At 45.8% G+C, this 21,492-nt stretch overlaps 3 protein-coding genes across 3 annotated transcripts; all 3 read right to left on the reverse strand.

Moving 5' to 3' along the window:
* Positions 1-12,496: 12,496 nt before the first annotated feature.
* Positions 12,497-15,178, reverse strand: LOC129137345 (putative UPF0607 protein ENSP00000381418). Its single transcript, XM_054668443.2, has one exon. The coding sequence runs from the start codon at positions 14,796-14,798 to the stop codon at positions 13,548-13,550; it is 1,251 nt and encodes a 416-aa protein (XP_054524418.1). The 5' UTR covers positions 14,799-15,178; the 3' UTR covers positions 12,497-13,547.
* Positions 15,179-15,500: 322 nt separating this feature from the next.
* On the reverse strand, positions 15,501-19,248 carry LOC129137346 (putative UPF0607 protein ENSP00000381418). Its single transcript, XM_054668444.2, has one exon. The coding sequence runs from the start codon at positions 18,187-18,189 to the stop codon at positions 16,939-16,941; it is 1,251 nt and encodes a 416-aa protein (XP_054524419.1). The 5' UTR covers positions 18,190-19,248; the 3' UTR covers positions 15,501-16,938.
* A 54-nt stretch (positions 19,249-19,302) lies between these two features.
* LOC129137347 (putative UPF0607 protein ENSP00000381418) lies at positions 19,303-21,489 on the reverse strand. The gene has a single exon (XM_054668445.1). It carries the CDS (start codon positions 21,352-21,354, stop codon positions 20,329-20,331), a length of 1,026 nt encoding a protein of 341 aa, XP_054524420.1. The 5' UTR covers positions 21,355-21,489; the 3' UTR covers positions 19,303-20,328.
* Between the last annotated feature and the right edge of the window lie 3 nt (positions 21,490-21,492).

Below are 21,492 nucleotides of genomic sequence, written 5' to 3' on the forward strand. Positions count from 1 at the left end.
AAGAAAATTGCCCGGGGGGAAGAGGAGAATTTAAGTATACCTATTCTCAGACATTAGAGCAGTAACATAGATAATGGATCAACCAGTTTTTAGATGACTTTAGGTAAATCTCTCAACTTCTCTGGGCTTCACTTTATTTGTCTATAAAAATTTTTACGTCATTCACTCAGGCATTCATTCATTCAATAAATATAGGTGGAGAGTATAGTATGTGCCAATTTCGATATTGGGAACTCAGTGATTAAAAAATAAATCAGTCATTAAGCTTAATATGCATTATGTTTACTCTAAAACTTCACATACCATACGCTTATATAGTAGGTACTTTAATCTGGTCAGGAAGATGCCCATGAAAAAAATGACACTTGCACTGAGATTGAATGTTTAAAGACATGTTAACTAGGTAACGGAAAGAAGAGTAGAGGTTTTGAGGCAGAGAAAATAGCATTTGCAAAGGCCCTGTGGTTGAGAAAGGTTGGGGAAGTTCAAAAAATATCCAGTTGAATTTAACACAGAGAGCAGCAAAAATAAATAAAAAATAAATAAAGCAACTGTATCAGTGCTTCTCATTCTTTCATGTGCATGTGAAATACCTGGAAATTTTCTTTAAAATGCACAGTCTGGTTCAGTAGGTTTGAAGAGGAGCCTAAGATTTTTCTTTTCCAAAGACACCTCCCAAGGAATGTCAGTGTTTCTGGTCCACAGCCACATTTTGAGAAGCAGAGTCCTAGATGGAGTTTACTTTCTGTCACTGTCACCAAAAAGGAGGACTTTCATTTTTTTTCTTTCAATATTATCTAGGAATGGGCAGAGATGATACATCAGGCATACTAAAGCAACTTTATCATTTTCTTGGTTTACCCTCCTTTTTCTCCTCTCACTCTTTTTCAGTTTTTACTGCTAAGCTCTTTCCAAAGAAAATATAGAGAAAGAAGTATTTTGCTCTATACAGTGAGCCAATTTCTACCCAAAGAGAATGGGGCATGAATGGCCTGGGTAGAATCTCATGCCAATAATTTGAACCAATCTCTGTCGGTAGGGAGTGAGTTATTAAACCGTCTCAGGTCATAAGGCCGTCCTTGTAAGGAGTGACCTGATTTACCTGAATATGTGATTATAAAGATATCAACACTGGAGGAGGAATAATTGTGAGCTTATCAGTGACCCCAATGTGTGTTTCCCAATACTATCACAACAATAGAATAAATATGAAGCTATAGTTCAGGATTTATGAATGTTTAAGCAAAGTACAGAAAAGATGCCGTTCAACCTTTAAATAATTCTATTTATTTATGCACTAACACGAGTAAGACATAATTATTTAGAAAGGGAAGAAAGTGACACATTAACTGCTACTACTACGAACTCTTCAAAGTGTATGCTGGAACTTAGTGAATAGAAGTCTACTTTGTGTCACTCTAATTCTATAGACAATTCCTGTGTATGTTCAGAATAGAGTCAGTAAAGGTCAAAAGCATCACATGTGATCCAGGACCTCACCACAAGGTCCTCTGGCATGTGGAGAATTATAATGAGACCATGAATTCTTTCTTTATTTAGCAGGTCCCTTTTAGTGGAAAGAAAGCCTCAGTTGAAAAGGAAGAAGCCAATGTAAAAATGTGAAATCAAAGCTCTTCTGATATGGTTGAAAACAAATAACACACTATAAAAAGCTACAAGCTTGAGTTATACACGTGACCTTGGAAATACCATTGGCTCATCTACTATTCATGGTGAGTACATACCATAATATGCCTTTGACTTCAAGAAGCTTACATTCTACTGAGGAGGACAATAATGGTTACAAGCAATTCCCATAATAAAAGAAGCTTCAATGGTAGAAGAAATTGTAATAAGGAGAAATATCTTTGGGAGACAAAGAACCAAAACTTGCCTTTGTGGGTCAGATAGACCTTCAGATTTCAGACATTACAGCTGAGGCCTGAAGAATCAGGGAAAGATTTTTAGATGGCAAGGAACCTGACAGAGCAAACAGCCATTTACCATTTCCTCACATGCTTCCTGAGACTGTATCAGCAGGAAGAATGACAGGTGGAAACAGGATATGGGTATTTGTGTGTGAGTTGGGAGAGGAGACAGCATTGGGGGTAAATTACCATGAAAGGAGATTAACCTGGATAGGTAGGAGGAAGATAGCACAAATATAGTTTCTTGGAAATTCAACTGGACTTTCAACTGGAAATTCAATTGGCATGAAAATACATCTCTTTTCTCTTTTAATGGCCAGGATAAACTCAAAAGGTAAAAGAAGTGTCTGGAAGATTGTTAGACATCTATTAATGTTGGTGAACAGGAGCCCTATTAATACTAAAATGTACAGTAGTGCATGTGTGTATATGTCTGTGTGTACCATGTGTAAACAGAGGTTTGCAAAATTCCTGTAAGTATGAAAGATGGAAAGGAATCCCCTTACTTCTAGCTTTTCTACATAAAGTTAAGGATGGACAACCAAAAAGTATTCTAGAAGGATTTTTCATCTCTAAGGGTTAGTAGGAAAACATTATTTATTTTATTAACCGAACATTTTTAACTTTGTTTAGAGCTTCAAATGCCAGGCATTTTTGATAAATGTCTTATATTAAAGATTCTCTTTGATTCTGTGTACTTCCAGATCAACGTGGTCTCATGGCAACCCCATTAAGGAGTTAATTATTGTCCCAAGGTTACAAATGAGGAATTGCGTGTACATGTAGTTTGCTGGTTAGAGAATTGGACAGGATTTACAATACCGAGTAGCAGAAACTGTGACACATGTGATTGTAGTAACAGCCTTCTAAAACCTAGATCTAATTCTACTGTCACATGCTTTTCAAGGCAGGGTGAGAAGGAAGAACGGAGAAGATGGCAATTACCTCTTTGCTTTACTTTTAATCCATCCTCATTAGAGGACTGTTAATGATTCACATATTCTTGTTTAATACTATATAGTAACTTTGACATATATCTATTAAAATTGTATTCTTCTAGTGAATGCTGCATCTATCTGGAAAACAAAACACAATAAAATAAAACACACACAGAAAAATAAGGTCATAAGCCAATTTAAATGGCAAATATAGAAGAACACACAGGAAGAGGACAGACAGATGGGAGAGAGGTGTCGTGTTAATTCGTTCTCAAACTGCTATAAAGAACTACCTAAGACTACAAAGAAAAGAGGTTTAATTGACTCACAGTTCTGCAGGCTGCACAGTAAGCATGGATGGGGATAATTCAGGAAACTTACAATTGTGGCAGAAGGTGAAGGGGAAGCAAGCACATCTTTACCATGCGGGAACAGGAGAGAGAGAGAGAGAGAGAGAGAGAGAGGGAGAGAGAGAAAGAGAAAGAGGTACCAAACACATTTAAATGAACAGATCTTGTGAGAACTCACTCACTATCACAAGAACAGCAAGGGGGAAACCCACCCCCATGATCCAATCACCTCCCACCAGATGCCTCCTCCAACATTGGAAATTACAATTCAACATGAGATTCGGTTGGGGACACAGAGCCAAACCATATCAGGTATTTTATAGTTTCTCAAGACTTGTGTTTGTCTTTTGATTTAGGGGAAGAAATAATCCATAGAGGGAGAGGCAAAGACAAGGGATTTGGGGGCATATCTTGCTTTCCATGAAGTTATTAGTATCTTCACTGAACTTGCATGACATATCAAGGTGCTTCCACAATTCTGCAATACATTTACAATGTATTAAGAAAATGAAAAAATGCTTCTATATTCAGCGATGTTAATATGATGCATGCTTTACACGGACTGGGACATTCAGACAGGACCTGGCACATAGTCAGTGTTCAGGAAACAATTATTAAATGTTTAATTAAAGTGACTTAATTATCAGAAAGGAAAGCATAATAGCTTTTTTTGGTATAGGCAATGATTTTATAATTGCTTCTTTTTTTCTTTTTGTATTTCTCTCTTTTGCTAGAAGCATCTCATCTAGCTTTTCTCCTTTAATTTCAAGCAATTCTGTTCAATTCCAAAAGCACGTGACAGAAGAGATATGAGTATGTGCATGTATATATGTGTCTAGGTGTCTGTATGCATGAGTTTGTGTCTATATATGTGTGTGTGTATCTGTGAGCATATGTTCTTGTTTGTTTGTGTATATATTAATTTATGTATATGAGCTGTGTGTATACATGGTTATGTAACTGTGTGCAATTGGATCAGTATGTGTGTTTGTTTCTGTATATAGATTTGTGTGTTTGCCAGTCTGCATGTGTTTAAATCAGTGTGGGTGCATGTGTACATGTTTATATGTATGTGTCTGTAGTCTATGTGTGTATGTGCCTCTGTCGACATCTGTGTGTCTCCTTGTTCACGTATGCCTTTATGTATCTGTACCTGTAAGTATGAATTTGTGTGTATCTTTGGGTGACTGTGTGTAGGTAACTATGTGATTGTGTGTCTTTACACGTGCACCATTAGACATATTTCCTACATTTTAAGTAAATGAAAGTGTTGTTTGCAGAAAAAATAAGCTATTTAGATCCTAATGTTCTGGAAATATTCATATTAAAAGACATGTGCTTTTATCATATTCTATATTGTCTACATTTAGCCACAGGTGTTAACAAAATGATAAGCACCTGGAAAGTAGACAATCTAAAAATTGTAATGGTATTCATATTAATCTTAGCTTTCTCCATGAATCAAAGTATAAACAATGAGGAAAAATCAGTCTAAGATTTTCATAGCTGGTGTAAACAGGACTTATTTCTCATAGAAATATGCTGACACTAGGCACATTCTGAAAGCTTATAGTGTGATGAATCCACTTTCTTAATATTAATTTACTTTTATAGTTTGTTTAATATAATATTGATTAAATTAGTATTTGGATTAATGATCTTTTAAATGCAAAGGAACTAAAACAGTATTCTCTTAATACAGAATGATAACTGAAAGACTAAAATGTTTGGAAATCAGTTTTTAAAGTATTTTATTCTATTGTTCTATTTCATATATCATTACATATCACAGTATATATTATACTAATTTATACTATATTAAAGTATAATCATAAATATGTAGAATTCAGGTGTTACCCACCTACATATTGTACACACACACACACACACACAAACACACAGATGTATATATAACATAAATCAAATATACGTAAATGATCTCAAAAAAGCATTTATTGAATATTTGATAAATGCCAGATATTATGCTAGGTACAGAAAAGCAAGTTAAAAAGCATGTACTCCAATTTTCAGGGACTCAGTTTTAATTAGGTACAGAGCTTGCTACTTGGTTTGTAGGTCCTGGTGAAAAAATAAAATCTTTTGTTTGAAAAGCCAGAAAAAAATGCCGTTAAAAATGCACGCAAAGATGTTTCCTTTCTTTTTAATCTCTTCCTCTCCAGTTGTCTTATTATTTATTTATTTATTTTATTTTTTCACTGAGATGGAGTGCCACTCTGTCTCCCAGGTTGGAGTGCAGCGGCGTGATCTCTGCTCACTGCAGCCTCTGCCACCTAGGTTAAAGTGACCCTCATGCCTCACCTTCCCAAGTAACTGGGACTACAGGAATGTGCCACCATGCCCTCCTATATATATATGTTTTTTGTATTTTTAGTAGAGACGGGGTTTCACCATGTTGGCCAGGCTGGTCTCGAACTCCTGACCTCAGGTGATGCGCCCACCTTGGCCTCCCAAAGTGCTGGGATTACAGGCGTGAGCCACCGCCTTGTCATTTTAAAAAATTTAATTTGCAGGCAAATTTCATTCTAAGCAAGTGATTAGCATTAATTTTCCCATTGGTTATACTGTGCAATGATAGTTTTAAATGTAAACATCAGAGCATTTTAGACCTTAATCAGAATCACTGAAATTGCATGCTTGTATCACACAGTTTATCCTTGGAGGGTGCCTTGAGGGTTCCTTGAGTTGGTCTGAAGAGATAAACACAAGCCAGATTCAGAGACGGTTAGAAGGAGATCTTCACCCTAGACAGGAGTCTGCAGAAGGAATGCTCTAGAGCAAGGTTATACTCATGGGGCAAGAGCAGACTGTCACAGGTACCCTGGGATTGCCCTTCCTGCCAACTCCCAGACCTGCTCAGTGTCCCAGCCAGATGTGGGGTCTTGAACACTGAGCTAGATATTTCCATTTTTCATGAGTCTGCCACTCCAACCCATGGCAGATAGCCAACTCCACAAAGATATTTAAACCTATGTGCCAGGTTACACGAACAGAGGTTGGAAAAGCTCACTCTCACCAAGAGACACTCCAACCCATGGCAGATAGCCAACTTCACAAAGATCTTTAAACCTGTGTGCCAGGTTACATGGACAGAGGTTGGAAAAGCTCACTCTCACCAAGAGACAGGTGCTCTGGGGTGCTGTCAGCCTAGTGTAGGGTGGCTGCCACAGTGCCCCATCCCAAGAGGCCATGGAGCAGTGTACCCAACTCTCCAGACACTCATAGGGTGAAAGATGGCAGCAGTGGCAGGGTGAGGATTGGGAGGGGAGGATGGGGGGCTTGGGGTACAGGGAGTGGGAGAGTGAACTGCTGAGAATCTGCTCTTGGGAGGCTGTGGGAAGTTGTACTACTGATAAACCAAGGCTCCAAACCCCAGGCACATGCTCCATTGACACATCATTCAAAACATAAATTTCAAGATAAAATTATTAAATATTTAAAAATGACTATTGCAGTGCATTATTCTCTAAGCAGAAACCCTTCTGGAGAGGGTAAGGCATAACTGGTCACACACTCTGAAGCCAGCCCTGGATAGGAGAGAAATATGCATAGTTTATCTAAACAATTGAAATAGGTACAGACATAGCTTGTTTTATGGAACTTTGCTTTATTGCACTTCACAGGAATTGTATTTTTAACAAATTGGAGATTTGGTGTTAACGGTATCAAATCTCCAATTTTTTAAAAATGCAGTTTTTAATTTTTATTAATGGTTATTAATGGTAGTGATTATCTGAAGTAGGTTTAGAGATGAATATGAATTTTCTGAGATAAAAAAGCATTGGAAATGGAACAAGAAAGCTCATGTCCAAAGTCTCAGAAATGTGGAAGATCATGGCATATTTGCAAAGCTGCAAATAATGACATACCAGTAATGTGTCCCTGCATGTGTGTTTACATATGCATTGGGGGTGAAAAAAAGATACAGGAGAAGGTAGTAGGGAGTTGCAGTTGGTTGCATTGTGATAAAACTTCTGTTCCTCCATAAGAGGCTTGTGTTCTTTAGGGACTTGAAATGAATTAAGACTTATATATCTCAAACTCAAAAATGAGACCTCCAATGCCACACAGTAAAAGACAACAGGATAAATTATATCAATGCTTTACAGTCTCAAGGTGTCAGAAATTCTTCTTTGATACTGAAGCAACATCAAACATTCAAAGGTCTTAAGTTAGATTAGAAATTGGAAGAACAGAGCATGCTTGATATTAGACTCTTAAGATTTCTCTGATTTCCTTCCATTAGGATATGTCATTTACGTTATTAGAGAGCTACAGTTAAATTCAACTTAGTGATGGGTGTTTAGGCCACTATGACTGTAAGTATATGCCTGGATAGCACCTCAGACAAAAATTTGCCTGTTAACTGTGGAAATTTTATTTATTTATTTATTTATTTTTGAGATGGAGTCTCACTGTGTTGCTCAGGCTGGAGTGCAGTGGCATGATCTCAGCTCACTGCAACCTCTGCCTCCCAGATTCAAGCAATTCTCCTGCCTCAGCCTCCCGAGTAGGTACGATTACAGGCATGCGCCACCACACCCAGCTAATTTTGTATTTTTAGTAGAGACAGAGTTTCACCGTGTTGACCAGGCTGGTCTCAAACTCCTGACCTCAAGTGATCCACCAGCCTTGGCCTCCCAAAGTGCTGGGATTATAGGCATGAGCCACCGCACCTGGCCTGGAAATTATTTTTGAAAAATTCCCATTTGATTTGTGTTTTATTTTTCAGGAAGAGAATGTATAGATGTTCAATGTCTAAGCAAGAGAAACAAACATTCTTTTCCCTCTCTCCTCTATCTTGTTCATAAAGCAAGAATTATAAGCCTGCAGTGCAGCTTACAGGTAAAACCAGAAATATTTACATTACATAATCTTTGGCTTATGACCAAAGAAGAGACTTTTAGTGGTTACTAAGAAATCTGCCCTCTAAACAACAGAACTATTAGAGAATCCCTAACCTTTCTTCATCTCCATAGAGGAGTGTTCATTTCTGATTTCCTCAAAGTATATGTGTTATTCCTGTTTCATGTAGCCCAGAAATCCTGCACTAACTTATCACAATGATTGTGAATATATTTATGTCTATATGCCAAAATGTGCTCAATTACAATATTCCCTTCTAGCCTGATCTTTGGCTATTTTTTTCTAACCAAAATCCCTTTGGGTAGGATCCACTGGGCAGGATCCATCCATTGGATCCTGCTCAATGGATCCCTGCCCAAAGGACCAATGAGAAAAACATGCTTCCTACCCAGTGAGAGCAGGGCCATCTTTTTCTCATTTCCTCTGGTATATACAGGCTATCAGTATTGATTTTGGCTTACAGATAGCACTGAATATTTTTTGTATTAATTTGAAGTCAATTAAGTTAATTAGTCATAGTAATTAACTATGGCTTTAAAATCATAAAGCAGAGAATCAATTGTTAATTTAATTTTTCAAAACCATGCTTAAAACTTTTTCCTTAATGTATAGCTTAGGTTACAGAGTCACTACCTCTGAGTTATAGACCCCTTTACCCGGGATTAAAAGGGTGGGAGTAGATCATGTAGAGGTGGGTGTAGAATTATACTAGGGATTCATTAACCCATAAGCATATTCACACTCCTCAATACTCAAGTGAATACTAAAGCTTAAGTAATATTATGTAAATGTCCATGCAATTTGGACTTGTTAAAAAGATCTCCTCATTTCCAAAAGAGTGAGGAATCTACGGCCTGTTAGAAACCAAAAGAGTTTATCAACATGTTTATGTATGTGTCTGTGAGTGTCTGGGATGAATGGGGGTAGTCAGTTCTACCCCCATTCATCCCAGTGAGTGTCTGTGAGTGTCTGGGATGAATGGGGGTAGTCAGTAGTAGTTTCACACGGTGAAAGTACTACCTTTTGTCCTGGTTAAAAGGGTGTGTTACTGCACCACAGAATTTGGCCATTTTTGCCATCATCCTCATTTTCATCCTCGCTCGTTAAAAATGGAATAACATTTTTAATAAATGATACTTTATTGAGTCTTTGCAACATGTAAACACAGCCCAAGGTAATAAACAGCCATTACTTTCCATTCTCAAAACAGTTCTTCCAGGTAAACATTCTTATCCCTATTTTATAAATGAGAAAACTGAAGCGTCCAGGGACTCGGAGACTTTGTCTCAAAGTCCTGGAGTTCTTGATTGGGCAGAGCCCAGGATTCAAACCCAAGTCACTGTGACTGCAGAGCCATTTTTCTTTTCTTCATAATATGTTTCTCAAAGTGCAGTTCATGGGTCACCTGTGGGTGTAGATTCTTGGATAGAAATGTATTTCACATATTTAGGGAGTATAATTCATGGGGCATTCCTTCCTCTGTCCCATCTCTAGAACTATAATCTCTGAAGGTGGGATGAAGGAATCTGCATTTGAACAAGTAGCATTTGAGAACCACTACCATGGACTATACTGTTATGGAAGAAAAAATGTACTTTGTGAAACTCTAACTTTCGATATAAAATCAAAATTGGGAGAGGTAAGAAATGGCAAAACAGGACATGATACTTGCTAAAGCAAGAAGGTCCCTCGCATCTGTTTTTAAAACCTCTCAGGTCCATATTGCTGAGTCTTCACTGGCCATAAACACTTCCAAGAACTTCAGGCTGATTGAATTGGGCACCAGATTTTATCATTGGGCAGCATTTGCTGTGGCTATTACTTGGGCATTGGAGTTGCTGCTTGTATAATAACTTGAGTGTGTGTGACATCAAAAGTCTATTTTCAGCATTTGCATATTGCGTATTTAAACATATTGGGATTTTCTTAGTCTTTGTTTATAGTTTAATCTAATCTTTATATTCTAAGAAAATGTCATTTTTAGCTCCAGTCCAAATACCGTATAATCACAGCACTCTGATGTAAACTGCAGAGCTGAACTTGAGAAAACTTAATACATTCTACCTGGTAATGTAATAACCGAGTTTAAATCCAACTGCACTAGGAAATGACCAAGAATGTAAGGGCAGTTTAAAGCCTAATGATCATATTTGCTGCTGTTGATGGTGATGATGATGCCCATTGCCTAAAATGACTGTAGCCAAGGAAAGAAAAGCAATTGATTCTGAGTTCGTAAAAAAAAATTTTTTTAAAGAAAATTGTGTCATTCAGGAAATGCTCTTGTGCTTTCCCAAAATGCCAAAAATAAATAAATAAATAATTTTCGATAGCTTTTCTTCTATCCTCCTTGGCCCAAATCCCAAATCAGGAAAGATGAAGCTTCTAGCTCCCCATTTGTGTCATACTGACTCTGGATACTCCATACATATTTCTTGTTTTCCACTTGTTTTGTCCATCTGCTTGCTGCAGGAGGCAGCTTAAGCTTAGAGGTTAAGAGCACGTGTACTGCGAATAGACTGTTACGAATCAGGACTCTGTCTCTTTATAATTGTGTAAAGAAACTTGACCTTATCACTCTTTGGACTATTATTCCATCCCCTAAAAACAGACATGATAAGAGTGCCTATCTCCTAGGGATTGTTTTGAATATTAAGCAAGATCGTATATGCAAAACAGTGAGCCAAGAGGCTGCCCCACATTACATTCTCTGAAATGGTAGTTATTAATAAGCCACTGTACATTTTAGAACAAAGGGCTGGTAAAGCCATTTCTAAGGATGATTAATTTAGAGTTCTAGACTGGAGGGAGTTGGCCAACAGGCTAAGGGATGAGACAGGAGGTGTTGACGATTCTACAGCTTAACATGCAGAGTTTGTGCCAGAGTGGTGACAATGTAGATTCTTAAAAAGAAGGAAAAGAGACCTTACATCGATTAATTGATTTTTAGAAGCAAGCACTGTGCTCTGTGCTCACATTTATTAATTCACGTATCCAGGCTTGAAACTTAGAATTAACCACAAAGCAATAGTCAGAAAAGATGGAATAAAGCACTTTACTTTATAGGTGGTCATGGATTACACAGGTAGTAGAAATAGAAGGCCCGGAGTCCCTTCATTTACTGGCTACATTTACTGGCCCTAAAAACCTCAGCAGATCATTTTATCTTTATGGGCATCCACTTTTGCATCTGTAAAATGTGGGTAATACTGCTTTGGAGACAATGAGCAGGACATTTGCACACATTAGAATTTATAAAGTAATTTTTCAGGAATTATAATTTATCCTCAATGTCTTCTGTTTCATCTTTCCCGATTTCCCTCCTAATGGAACTGATAGTCCTATCTGCTCACTAATCTGTAGAATTGCTATAACTTATACATACCAATACCTACACTAGTTTTCTGTGTCTTTTTTTTAAAAAAAATACTCATTTTACTTGGCCATTGAGTTCCAAGTTAGATGAGCTTTCATTGTTCTTTGAGATACATCAAAATGTTCTCTGTGAGGCCTTCCTTACTCCTCCCACCTAATTTCCTGCGTTTGACCATTCATTTTCCTGTGGTCACATAGCAATTTCGATGTACCTCTTAGTACTCGTATCACATTATTTTATAATTGTCTACAAGCTCCTAGAAAAAAAGGCTTATTCATTTTTGTATCCATAGCACCTGGCATGGCTTCTGGCAGGGAAGTGGCATGCAATAAATTTTTTTAAATGTAATAATTTTAGCTCATTATTACTAGTACTATGTGTATTCGTGGGGCATTCCCATTTCAGTTTTGGACACATTACCATGAGGGAGAAAATCAGAAATCAAAGAAGAAATTTCTACTAAGCTTCATATAATACATGAAAATAATCCTAGCCTATCTAATATATGTAAGAAATAATGGTGCAGTTACTAATATAATACATTATACAATGTTTCATAGCATGTATACTATGTGAGACGTGTCACTTTTTCAAAATGAATGCTAGATCTTTCTGCCTCTAACCTGTTAAAAGGGTCCTGCGGTTTCTTTCTGCATTCAATCCTTTACCCCCTCACTTCATCCACACTTCTGACATCAGTATATACACAGTCACATCATAAATTCAAATACTTTCTGATCTGGTAGCTCCCTTTTTTTCTCATCAGCTATTCATTTTATCATTAGCTACAAAGTTTAATTAGAACTTTGACCTCGGGAAGGAAGCGGCTAACTATGGCGACCGCCACGCAGCAGTGGGTTCTGGTGGAGATGGTACAGGCGCTTTACGAGGCTCCTGCTTACCATCTTATTTTGGAAGGGATTCTCATACTCTGGATAATCAGACTTCTTTTCTCTAAGACTTACAAATTACAAGAACGATCAGATCTTACAGTCAAGGAAAAAGAAGAACTGATTGAAGAGGGGTAACCAGAACCTCTTGTCCCTCCTGTCCCAAAAGACCATCCTGCTCTCAATTACAACATCGTTTCAGGACGGAGTCTTGCTCTGTCACCAGGCTGGAGTGCAGTGGTGCGATCTCGGCTCACTGCAACCTCCACCTCCCGGGTTAAAGCCATTCTCCTGCCTCAGCCTCCCGAGTAGCTGGGACTACAGGCACAAGCCACCATGCCCGCCTAATTTTTGTATTTTTAGTAGAGACAGAGTTTCACCATGTTGGCCAGAATGATCTCGATCTCCTTTTTTTTAATTAAAAAGTAAACTTTAATGTCGAAAATGCAAACTTGGGGAGGGCAGAAAGATCACACACAAGGCTGTCACTTCACACGTGGAAGGTTGCACAGCGGCTGGGCAGAGACGCTCCTCACTTCCCAGATGGTGAGGGGGCCGGGCAGAGGCGCTCCTCACTTCCCAGACGGTGCAGGGGCTGGGCAGAGGCACTCCTCCCTTACAAAGGGTGAGGGGGCCGGGCAGAGGTGCTCCTCACTTTCCAGACAGGGCGGTGGCTGGGCAGAAGCGCTCCTCACTTCCCAGATGGGACGGTGGCCGGGCAGAGGCGCTCCTCATTTCCCAGACGGTGGGGAGGCCGGGCAGAGGCACGCCTCACTTCGCAGACGGGACGGCGGCGAGGCAGAGGCGCTCCTTACTTCCCAGACAGGGCGGCTGGGCAGAGGCGCTCCTGACTTCCCATACCGTGAGGCGGCCGGGCAGAGGTGCTCGTCACTTCCCAGATGGGGTGGAGGCCGGGCAGAGGCGGTGCTCCTTCTCAATTCCCAGATGGTGGGCAGCTGGGTAGAGGCACTCCTCACTTCCCAGACAGGGCCGTGGCCAGGCAGAAGCGCTCCTCACTTCCCAGAGTGTAAGGGGGCCGGGCAGAGGCACTCCTCGCTTCGCAGACAGGACGGCAGCCAGGCAGAGGCGCTCCTCACTTCCCAGATGGTGCAGGCAGAGATGCTCCTCAGGTCTCAATCTCTTGACCTCCTGATCCGCCCGCCTGGGCCTCCCAAAGTGCTGGATTACAGGCGTGGGCCACCACGCCTGCCCTGCCGTCTCTTCTTTCTCCTCCTAAGCAGCTCTCTTAGTCTCCTGAATTTTGATGTTCTACTTGGCACCCTCACGTTCTTACGCATGTTGCCCTGCTGGAGGCGTCCTTCTCTTTGGGAAGCCTGACCCACCAACAGTGCCTCAGGAGATAGACATGGAAGCTTAGCCGGTGGGGGCCCCTCGTCTCTATCCCACCTCAGTTGCAGGGGAGGGGTCGGTTGCAGCTGCAGCGGTGGCCCCGACAGTTTTCTTTTGCGGGAACTGTGGCCGGCAGCTCTGGGTGGAGAAGACCTACTTGGTCCAAGAGCTGCAGGATCCTTGGGCTGCATGTCCTCCCCCACCATCAGCAAGCCTGGAGAGCTGGGCAGGTGGTCTTTACCCAGCACCTTCAAGGCCCCCTTCTCTGGCCACAGGGAGCAGCCCGGAACTGGGGCAGGGAGCACTGTTGGAAGTGGGTCAGGCTTCCCAAAGGGAAGGATGCCTCCAGCAGGGCTGTGTGAACTGGCGACTCCATGGCCCTTGGAGTAGAAACTCACTGCATGCACCTGGGCCTTGTCAGTCTGGTTGTTTTCTGTCAGGCTCTTGAGGTGGACATTTCCCTCCAAGGGCCTGGGATTGTACCAGGAGGAAGTGAGGTTTCCCTGAGTCTCCAGGGGCCTAGAGGTGGAGGCTGCTTCCCCATTGCTACAGGGGCCCCTTTTATTGTCCTCCTGCCCCTGGGTCTCTACCTGGTCTTTCACCTCCGTTGCTTCTTTGGGCTCTTCTGCCCTCATCTCCGTCTTCGGGAGCCTGGCTGGGATCACCTGCTCATCTAATGAACGAAGTTGAAGGTTAAACTTGCCTCTGAGACGAGGGATCCTCGGGGGCCTGAGGTGTCCAAACATCATGGAGTTGCGAGCAGAAAGCACAGGTTTCTTCCTCGAGGGGGGGCTCCAGACCACAGGAGGCAGGACCCTCTGTGGGGTGCCCGTGTTCCGAGGGATAAGACACAGCCTCATAGGGGCACCATCCCACCTGACTGGAAAAGAAGGCCCAAGATGTCGCTGACGGTTGAAGAGGAGTGGGTAACGGCCCCAGGTTCCCTGGGCAGGCACAGGTGCAGGAGCCGCGGGGTGAGCCCGGCCGGCTGGGAAGGCCTCACGGACAAGACGAGCAGGTGGCCGATGGCATGGCCAGGACCTGCGGCGGAACCAGGAACAAAATACGCTTAGTGAGTTGCCCATTTTGAGCGAGTTGTGCACAGACGAAACTAAGGGTGAGAAGCGGAGAGGATACTCCTAAGTCACCCACTTCTCTGTGGCCGGGTGCACACTGGGCATCTGGGAGCTTATGATATCACTATGGGGCTGGTGACAGAGCTAGGGTGTGGAGGAGTGCTTAGGAGCCCAGCGAGGGTGCCTACAAGAGGAGTCAAAGGGCAAAGGGTGAGACCCTTCCACCGGTTCCCCTGGACTCTAGCCTCAGGGACGTCCTGCTCCTGGGGGCAGGTGTGTGGCCCTGGATGGGCCCCCTGTGGGGCTGTTGGGGGTGCGGGGCTGATCTGCCAGAGCGCTTCCGCCTGGCACCTGGCCCAGGTGCTGGCTGGCACCCAGTGGCCCTGTCTTGGCCGGCCCTGTCCCCCGGGTTACAGGGCCAGAACCTGGAAGCAGAGCGCAGGACCAGCCAGATCCCGCCAGGCTCTCCAGTGCCTCTGTGCTGCCTGGAGCCAGGCCTGCCTTCTCCATGGCTGCCGTGGCCTCAAGGGCCACTAAGCTTCATATAATACATGAAAATAATCCTAGCATATCTAATATATGTGAGAAATAATGGTGCAGTTACTAATATAATACATTATACAATGTTTCATAGCATGTATACTATGTGAGACGTGTCACTTTTTCATAAATGAATGCTAGATCTTTCTGCCTCTAACCTGTTAAAAGGGTCCTGCGGTTTCTTTCTGCATTCAATCCTTTACCCCCTCACTTCATCCACACTTCTGACATCAGTATATACACAGTCACATCATAAATTCAAATACTTTCTGATCTGGTAGCTCCCTTTTTTTCTCATCAGCTATTCATTTTATCATTAGCTACAAAGTTTAATTAGAACTTTGACCTCGGGAAGGAAGCGGCTAACTATGGCGACCGCCACGCAGCAGTGGGTTCTGGTGGAGATGGTACAGGCGCTTTACGAGGCTCCTGCTTACCATCTTATTTTGGAAGGGATTCTCATACTCTGGATAATCAGACTTCTTTTCTCTAAGACTTACAAATTACAAGAACGATCTGATCTTACAGTCAAGGAAAAAGAAGAACTGATTGAAGAGTGGTAACCAGAACCTCTTGTTCCTCCTGTCCCAAAAGACCATCCTGCTCTCAATTACAACATCGTTTCAGGACGGAGTCTTGCTCTGTCACCAGGCTGGAGTGCAGTGGTGCGATCTCGGCTCACTGCAACCTCCACCTCCCGGGTTAAAGCCATTCTCCTGCCTCAGCCTCCCGAGTAGCTGGGACTACAGGCACAAGCCACCATGCCCGCCTAATTTTTGTATTTTTAGTAGAGACAGAGTTTCACCATGTTGGCCAGAATGATCTCGATCTCCTTTTTTTTAATTAAAAAGTAAACTTTAATGTCGAAAATGCAAACTTGGGGAGGGCAGAAAGATCACACACAAGGCTGTCACTTCACACGTGGAAGGTTGCACAGCGGCTGGGCAGAGACGCTCCTCACTTCCCAGATGGTGAGGGGGCCGGGCAGAGGCGCTCCTCACTTCCCAGACGGTGCAGGGGCTGGGCAGAGGCACTCCTCCCTTACAAAGGGTGAGGGGGCCGGGCAGAGGTGCTCCTCACTTTCCAGACAGGGCGGTGGCTGGGCAGAAGCGCTCCTCACTTCCCAGATGGGACGGTGGCCGGGCAGAGGCGCTCCTCATTTCCCAGACGGTGGGGAGGCCGGGCAGAGGCACGCCTCACTTCGCAGACGGGACGGCGGCGAGGCAGAGGCGCTCCTTACTTCCCAGACAGGGCGGCTGGGCAGAGGCGCTCCTGACTTCCCATACCGTGAGGCGGCCGGGCAGAGGTGCTCGTCACTTCCCAGATGGGGTGGAGGCCGGGCAGAGGCGGTGCTCCTTCTCAATTCCCAGATGGTGGGCAGCTGGGTAGAGGCACTCCTCACTTCCCAGACAGGGCCGTGGCCAGGCAGAAGCGCTCCTCACTTCCCAGAGTGTAAGGGGGCCGGGCAGAGGCACTCCTCGCTTCGCAGACAGGACGGCAGCCAGGCAGAGGCGCTCCTCACTTCCCAGATGGTGCAGGCAGAGATGCTCCTCAGGTCTCAATCTCTTGACCTCCTGATCCGCCCGCCTGGGCCTCCCAAAGTGCTGGATTACAGGCGTGGGCCACCACGCCTGCCCTGCCGTCTCTTCTTTCTCCTCCTAAGCAGCTCTCTTAGTCTCCTGAATTTTGATGTTCTACTTGGCACCCTCACGTTCTTACGCATGTTGCCCTGCTGGAGGCGTCCTTCTCTTTGGGAAGCCTGACCCACCAACAGTGCCTCAGGAGATAGACATGGAAGCTTAGCCGGTGGGGGCCCCTCGTCTCTATCCCACCTCAGTTGCAGGGGAGGGGTCGGTTGCAGCTGCAGCGGTGGCCCCGACAGTTTTCTTTTGCGGGAACTGTGGCCGGCAGCTCTGGGTGGAGAAGACCTACTTGGTCCAAGAGCTGCAGGATCCTTGGGCTGCATGTCCTCCCCCACCATCAGCAAGCCTGGAGAGCTGGGCAGGTGGTCTTTACCCAGCACCTTCAAGGCCCCCTTCTCTGGCCACAGGGAGCAGCCCGGAACTGGGGCAGGGAGCACTGTTGGAAGTGGGTCAGGCTTCCCAAAGGGAAGGATGCCTCCAGCAGGGCTGTGTGAACTGGCGACTCCATGGCCCTTGGAGTAGAAACTCACTGCATGCACCTGGGCCTTGTCAGTCTGGTTGTTTTCTGTCAGGCTCTTGAGGTGGACATTTCTCTCCAAGGGCCTGGGATTGTACCAGGAGGAAGTGAGGTTTCCCTGAGTCTCCAGGGGCCTAGAGGTGGAGGCTGCTTCCCCATTGCTACAGGGGCCCCTTTTATTGTCCTCCTGCCCCTGGGTCTCTACCTGGTCTTTCACCTCCGTTGCTTCTTTGGGCTCTTCTGCCCTCATCTCCGTCTTCGGGAGCCTGGCTGGGATCACCTGCTCATCTAATGAACGAAGTTGAAGGTTAAACTTGCCTCTGAGACGAGGGATCCTCGGGGGCCTGAGGTGTCCAAACATCATGGAGTTGCGAGCAGAAAGCACAGGTTTCTTCCTCGAGGGGGGGCTCCAGACCACAGGAGGCAGGACCCTCTGTGGGGTGCCCGTGTTCCGAGGGATAAGACACAGCCTCATAGGGGCACCATCCCACCTGACTGGAAAAGAAGGCCCAAGATGTCGCTGACGGTTGAAGAGGAGTGGGTAACGGCCCCAGGTTCCCTGGGCAGGCACAGGTGCAGGAGCCGCGGGGTGAGCCCGGCCGGCTGGGAAGGCCTCACGGACAAGACGAGCAGGTGGCCGATGGCATGGCCAGGACCTGCGGCGGAACCAGGAACAAAATACGCTTAGTGAGTTGCCCATTTTGAGCGAGTTGTGCACAGACGAAACTAAGGGTGAGAAGCGGAGAGGATACTCCTAAGTCACCCACTTCTCTGTGGCCGGGTGCACACTGGGCATCTGGGAGCTTATGATATCACTATGGGGCTGGTGACAGAGCTAGGGTGTGGAGGAGTGCTTAGGAGCCCAGCGAGGGTGCCTACAAGAGGAGTCAAAGGGCAAAGGGTGAGACCCTTCCACCGGTTCCCCTGGACTCTAGCCTCAGGGACGTCCTGCTCCTGGGGGCAGGTGTGTGGCCCTGGATGGGCCCCCTGTGGGGCTGTTGGGGGTGCGGGGCTGATCTGCCAGAGCGCTTCCGCCTGGCACCTGGCCCAGGTGCTGGCTGGCACCCAGTGGCCCTGTCTTGGCCGGCCCTGTCCCCCGGGTTACAGGGCCAGAACCTGGAAGCAGAGCGCAGGACCAGCCAGATCCCGCCAGGCTCTCCAGTGCCTCTGTGCTGCCTGGAGCCAGGCCTGCCTTCTCCATGGCTGCCGTGGCCTCAAGGGCCACTAAGCTTCATATAATACATGAAAATAATCCTAGCATATCTAATATATGTGAGAAATAATGGTGCAGTTACTAATATAATACATTATACAATGTTTCATAGCATGTATACTATGTGAGACGTGTCACTTTTTCAAAATGAATGCTAGATCTTTCTGCCTCTAACCTGTTAAAAGGGTCCTGCGGTTTCTTTCTGCATTCAATCCTTTACCCCCTCACTTCATCCACACTTCTGACATCAGTATATACACAGTCACATCATAAATTCAAATACTTTCTGATCTGGTAGCTCCCTTTTTTTCTCATCAGCTATTCATTTTATCATTAGCTACAAAGTTTAATTAGAACTTTGACCTCGGGAAGGAAGCGGCTAACTATGGCGACCGCCACGCAGCAGTGGGTTCTGGTGGAGATGGTACAGGCGCTTTACGAGGCTCCTGCTTACCATCTTATTTTGGAAGGGATTCTCATACTCTGGATAATCAGACTTCTTTTCTCTAAGACTTACAAATTACAAGAACGATCTGATCTTACAGTCAAGGAAAAAGAAGAACTGATTGAAGGGTGGTAACCAGAACCTCTTGTTCCTCCTGTCCCAAAAGACCATCCTGCTCTCAATTACAACATCGTTTCAGGACGGAGTCTTGCTCTGTCACCAGGCTGGAGTGCAGTGGTGCGATCTCGGCTCACTGCAACCTCCACCTCCCGGGTTAAAGCCATTCTCCTGCCTCAGCCTCCCGAGTAGCTGGGACTACAGGCACAAGCCACCATGCCCGCCTAATTTTTGTATTTTTAGTAGAGACAGAGTTTCACCATGTTGGCCAGAATGATCTCGATCTCCTTTTTTTTAATTAAAAAGTAAACTTTAATGTCGAAAATGCAAACTTGGGGAGGGCAGAAAGATCACACACAAGGCTGTCACTTCACACGTGGAAGGTTGCACAGCGGCTGGGCAGAGACGCTCCTCACTTCCCAGATGGTGAGGGGGCCGGGCAGAGGCGCTCCTCACTTCCCAGACGGTGCAGGGGCTGGGCAGAGGCACTCCTCCCTTACAAAGGGTGAGGGGGCCGGGCAGAGGTGCTCCTCACTTTCCAGACAGGGCGGTGGCTGGGCAGAAGCGCTCCTCACTTCCCAGATGGGACGGTGGCCGGGCAGAGGCGCTCCTCATTTCCCAGACGGTGGGGAGGCCGGGCAGAGGCACGCCTCACTTCGCAGACGGGACGGCGGCGAGGCAGAGGCGCTCCTTACTTCCCAGACAGGGCGGCTGGGCAGAGGCGCTCCTGACTTCCCATACCGTGAGGCGGCCGGGCAGAGGTGCTCGTCACTTCCCAGATGGGGTGGAGGCCGGGCAGAGGCGGTGCTCCTTCTCAATTCCCAGATGGTGGGCAGCTGGGTAGAGGCACTCCTCACTTCCCAGACAGGGCCGTGGCCAGGCAGAAGCGCTCCTCACTTCCCAGAGTGTAAGGGGGCCGGGCAGAGGCACTCCTCGCTTCGCAGACAGGACGGCAGCCAGGCAGAGGCGCTCCTCACTTCCCAGATGGTGCAGGCAGAGATGCTCCTCAGGTCTCAATCTCTTGACCTCCTGATCCGCCCGCCTGGGCCTCCCAAAGTGCTGGATTACAGGCGTGGGCCACCACGCCTGCCCTGCCGTCTCTTCTTTCTCCTCCTAAGCAGCTCTCTTAGTCTCCTGAATTTTGATGTTCTACTTGGCACCCTCACGTTCTTACGCATGTTGCCCTGCTGGAGGCGTCCTTCTCTTTGGGAAGCCTGACCCACCAACAGTGCCTCAGGAGATAGACATGGAAGCTTAGCCGGTGGGGGCCCCTCGTCTCTATCCCACCTCAGTTGCAGGGGAGGGGTCGGTTGCAGCTGCAGCGGTGGCCCCGACAGTTTTCTTTTGCGGGAACTGTGGCCGGCAGCTCTGGGTGGAGAAGACCTACTTGGTCCAAGAGCTGCAGGATCCTTGGGCTGCATGTCCTCCCCCACCATCAGCAAGCCTGGAGAGCTGGGCAGGTGGTCTTTACCCAGCACCTTCAAGGCCCCCTTCTCTGGCCACAGGGAGCAGCCCGGAACTGGGGCAGGGAGCACTGTTGGAAGTGGGTCAGGCTTCCCAAAGGGAAGGATGCCTCCAGCAGGGCTGTGTGAACTGGCGACTCCATGGCCCTTGGAGTAGAAACTCACTGCATGCACCTGGGCCTTGTCAGTCTGGTTGTTTTCTGTCAGGCTCTTGAGGTGGACATTTCCCTCCAAGGGCCTGGGATTGTACCAGGAGGAAGTGAGGTTTCCCTGAGTCTCCAGGGGCCTAGAGGTGGAGGCTGCTTCCCCATTGCTACAGGGGCCCCTTTTATTGTCCTCCTGCCCCTGGGTCTCTACCTGGTCTTTCACCTCCGTTGCTTCTTTGGGCTCTTCTGCCCTCATCTCCGTCTTCGGGAGCCTGGCTGGGATCACCTGCTCATCTAATGAACGAAGTTGAAGGTTAAACTTGCCTCTGAGACGAGGGATCCTCGGGGGCCTGAGGTGTCCAAACATCATGGAGTTGCGAGCAGAAAGCACAGGTTTCTTCCTCGAGGGGGGGCTCCAGACCACAGGAGGCAGGACCCTCTGTGGGGTGCCCGTGTTCCGAGGGATAAGACACAGCCTCATAGGGGCACCATCCCACCTGACTGGAAAAGAAGGCCCAAGATGTCGCTGACGGTTGAAGAGGAGTGGGTAACGGCCCCAGGTTCCCTGGGCAGGCACAGGTGCAGGAGCCGCGGGGTGAGCCCGGCCGGCTGGGAAGGC

Source organism: Pan troglodytes, chromosome 18 (assembly GCF_028858775.2).
Source record: "Pan troglodytes isolate AG18354 chromosome 18, NHGRI_mPanTro3-v2.0_pri, whole genome shotgun sequence".
Taxonomy (NCBI): Eukaryota; Metazoa; Chordata; class Mammalia; order Primates; family Hominidae; genus Pan; species Pan troglodytes.